This window comes from Rosa rugosa, chromosome 2, assembly GCF_958449725.1.
Source record: "Rosa rugosa chromosome 2, drRosRugo1.1, whole genome shotgun sequence".
Classification (NCBI taxonomy): domain Eukaryota; kingdom Viridiplantae; phylum Streptophyta; class Magnoliopsida; order Rosales; family Rosaceae; genus Rosa; species Rosa rugosa.
In genome coordinates this window covers 44819443-44821256 of record NC_084821.1, presented here as the reverse complement: position 1 = coordinate 44821256, position 1814 = coordinate 44819443, and the positions used below count along the sequence as shown (strand labels likewise).

At 39.3% G+C, this 1814-nt stretch overlaps 1 protein-coding gene across 1 annotated transcript; it reads left to right on the top strand.

Annotated features, from left to right (window-relative positions):
• The first annotated feature begins 322 nt into the window (after positions 1–322).
• Positions 323–1447, top strand: LOC133730831 (F-box/kelch-repeat protein At3g23880-like). The gene has a single exon (XM_062158345.1). It carries the CDS (start codon positions 323–325, stop codon positions 1445–1447), a length of 1125 nt encoding a protein of 374 aa, XP_062014329.1.
• Positions 1448–1814: the final 367 nt, after the last annotated feature.

Genomic DNA, 1814 nt, shown 5'->3' with positions numbered 1-1814 from the left:
TCATTTGATTAGGCTATGATTTTTGCTTTTGAAATTCATATAATGTTTAAGGACGAGAAATGGAGAGAATACTTGAATGTTTTCATTGATAATAGGGGTCCTTTTTATATAGAAGATTACATGTATACTATCTTGTCGTACAAGGAATCCTAATAATATGATCTAAAATATTTTATCCTATTACAACTAAACTAGTAATCATATTTGGGCCAGGCACACATAATTTTGGTTTTCAACATATAGATAAAACTCCCAAATCCCCAACTCCCCTACCGAAAATTACAATTGCTGCAAAATTGCGGGAGAGAAATCGAAGCAAGCAATGTCAGACCACCTTCCTGAGGGAACCATACATGAAATCCTTAAAAGGTTGCCCATAAAATCTGTAATCCGTTGCTGCTTAGTGTGTAGGTCATGGAAATCTCTGATCGAAAGCTCTACCCACCTCAGCCGCAAAGTCCAATCCAACAACCAAAACGACCCTCACTTCCTTCTAGTAAACCCTCCGCTCAACTGGTGTCTTTGGGACGTTGGTGACTATATCAACATCGAAAATCCTTACCTTTACCTTACAGAATCAATTTTCCCCAAAGGTGAAAGACTTGTAGTCAAGAATTTCAATGTGGTGGGAACTTGTAACGGGCTAGTGTGCTTTGCTTTTGACTTTGCCTATTATGGCTCCATAGCAGTAATTTGGAACCCTTGTATCAGAAAGTATGTGACTTTGCCTAAGCGTCGTGTTTCAAACCCTAAGGGTGGCAGTGACTTTAACGTAGCAAGTTATGCTTTTGGCTATGATTCGCGGACCAAGGACTACAAGGTTTTGAGAACTGTCAGTGATTTTGGTGGCGAAACAGAGATTTGGTCCTTGGCTACGGGCAACTGGAAAATCCTTCGTGCTCCTATGCCAAAGGATTTTCCGCGTCACGGTGATAATGTCAGATATGCTTATGTCAATGGTGCAGTGCATTGGGTGCATCACCGTCGTAGGGGTCGAAGGCATAAGGCCATTGTGGATACTGCTATTGTGTTGTTTGATATGGCCAGTGAGTTATTTCGCGAGATGATGATGATGCCAGAAGATTTGAGAGGAAAGCATTGCCATATTTCAAGATACATGGAGTCCATTGGTTTATTTACGGGGACAGATTTGGAGAGTTTCGGTACTATTGATGTCGACATGTGGGTGATGAGAGATTATGGAGCTGTGGAATCCTGGACAAAATTATTTACCATACGTCTGGAAGGACCTCAGCTACAGCCATTTGGTTTTAAAAAGAATGGTAGTGAAGCAGTGTTCAAAATGAGTGGTGGACGGTTACTAACAGTGGATCTTAAGACAAAGAAAGTTGGAGAATTTGCAATCAATAATGAATACGAGTACTACGGCTTCTTGGACTGCTTTGCAGAGAGCCTTGCCTTACTTGGCCATGCTAAATCTTTTTAAGGAGCAAGCAACAAGTAATTAATAACATGTTGAATTGAACTTTAGCACATGGCTTTGTTTCTTTTGTTCCCCATGCTGGATTGTAGAGAGTTCTTGTTTTCTTAGTTTTTTCCCTGGTAATTTGACATGTCTTTTACTTTCCTTTTTAAAAGTTTTAGACCAATAGATGATTGTGCGCATTCTGCATTCACAAACCAAACAATTAACCGGAATATATTTTCAGTGGATTGTTACTGTATGTTTCAGATGATTTGGCAATTTTGTTCTGTCTGAGATTTTATAAATACTAATTATGAATATCGTGGTGAGTTGGGGTTTCATTTTGTTTTTTTTTTTCCATCAAAGTACGCCAGTACTCTGCTTGAAT

What these genes read in the sequence shown, in the direction of transcription:
- LOC133730831 (XM_062158345.1), top strand. Translation starts at nt 323, where the DNA reads ATGTCAGACCACCTTCCTGAGGGAACCATACATGAAATCCTTAAAAGG.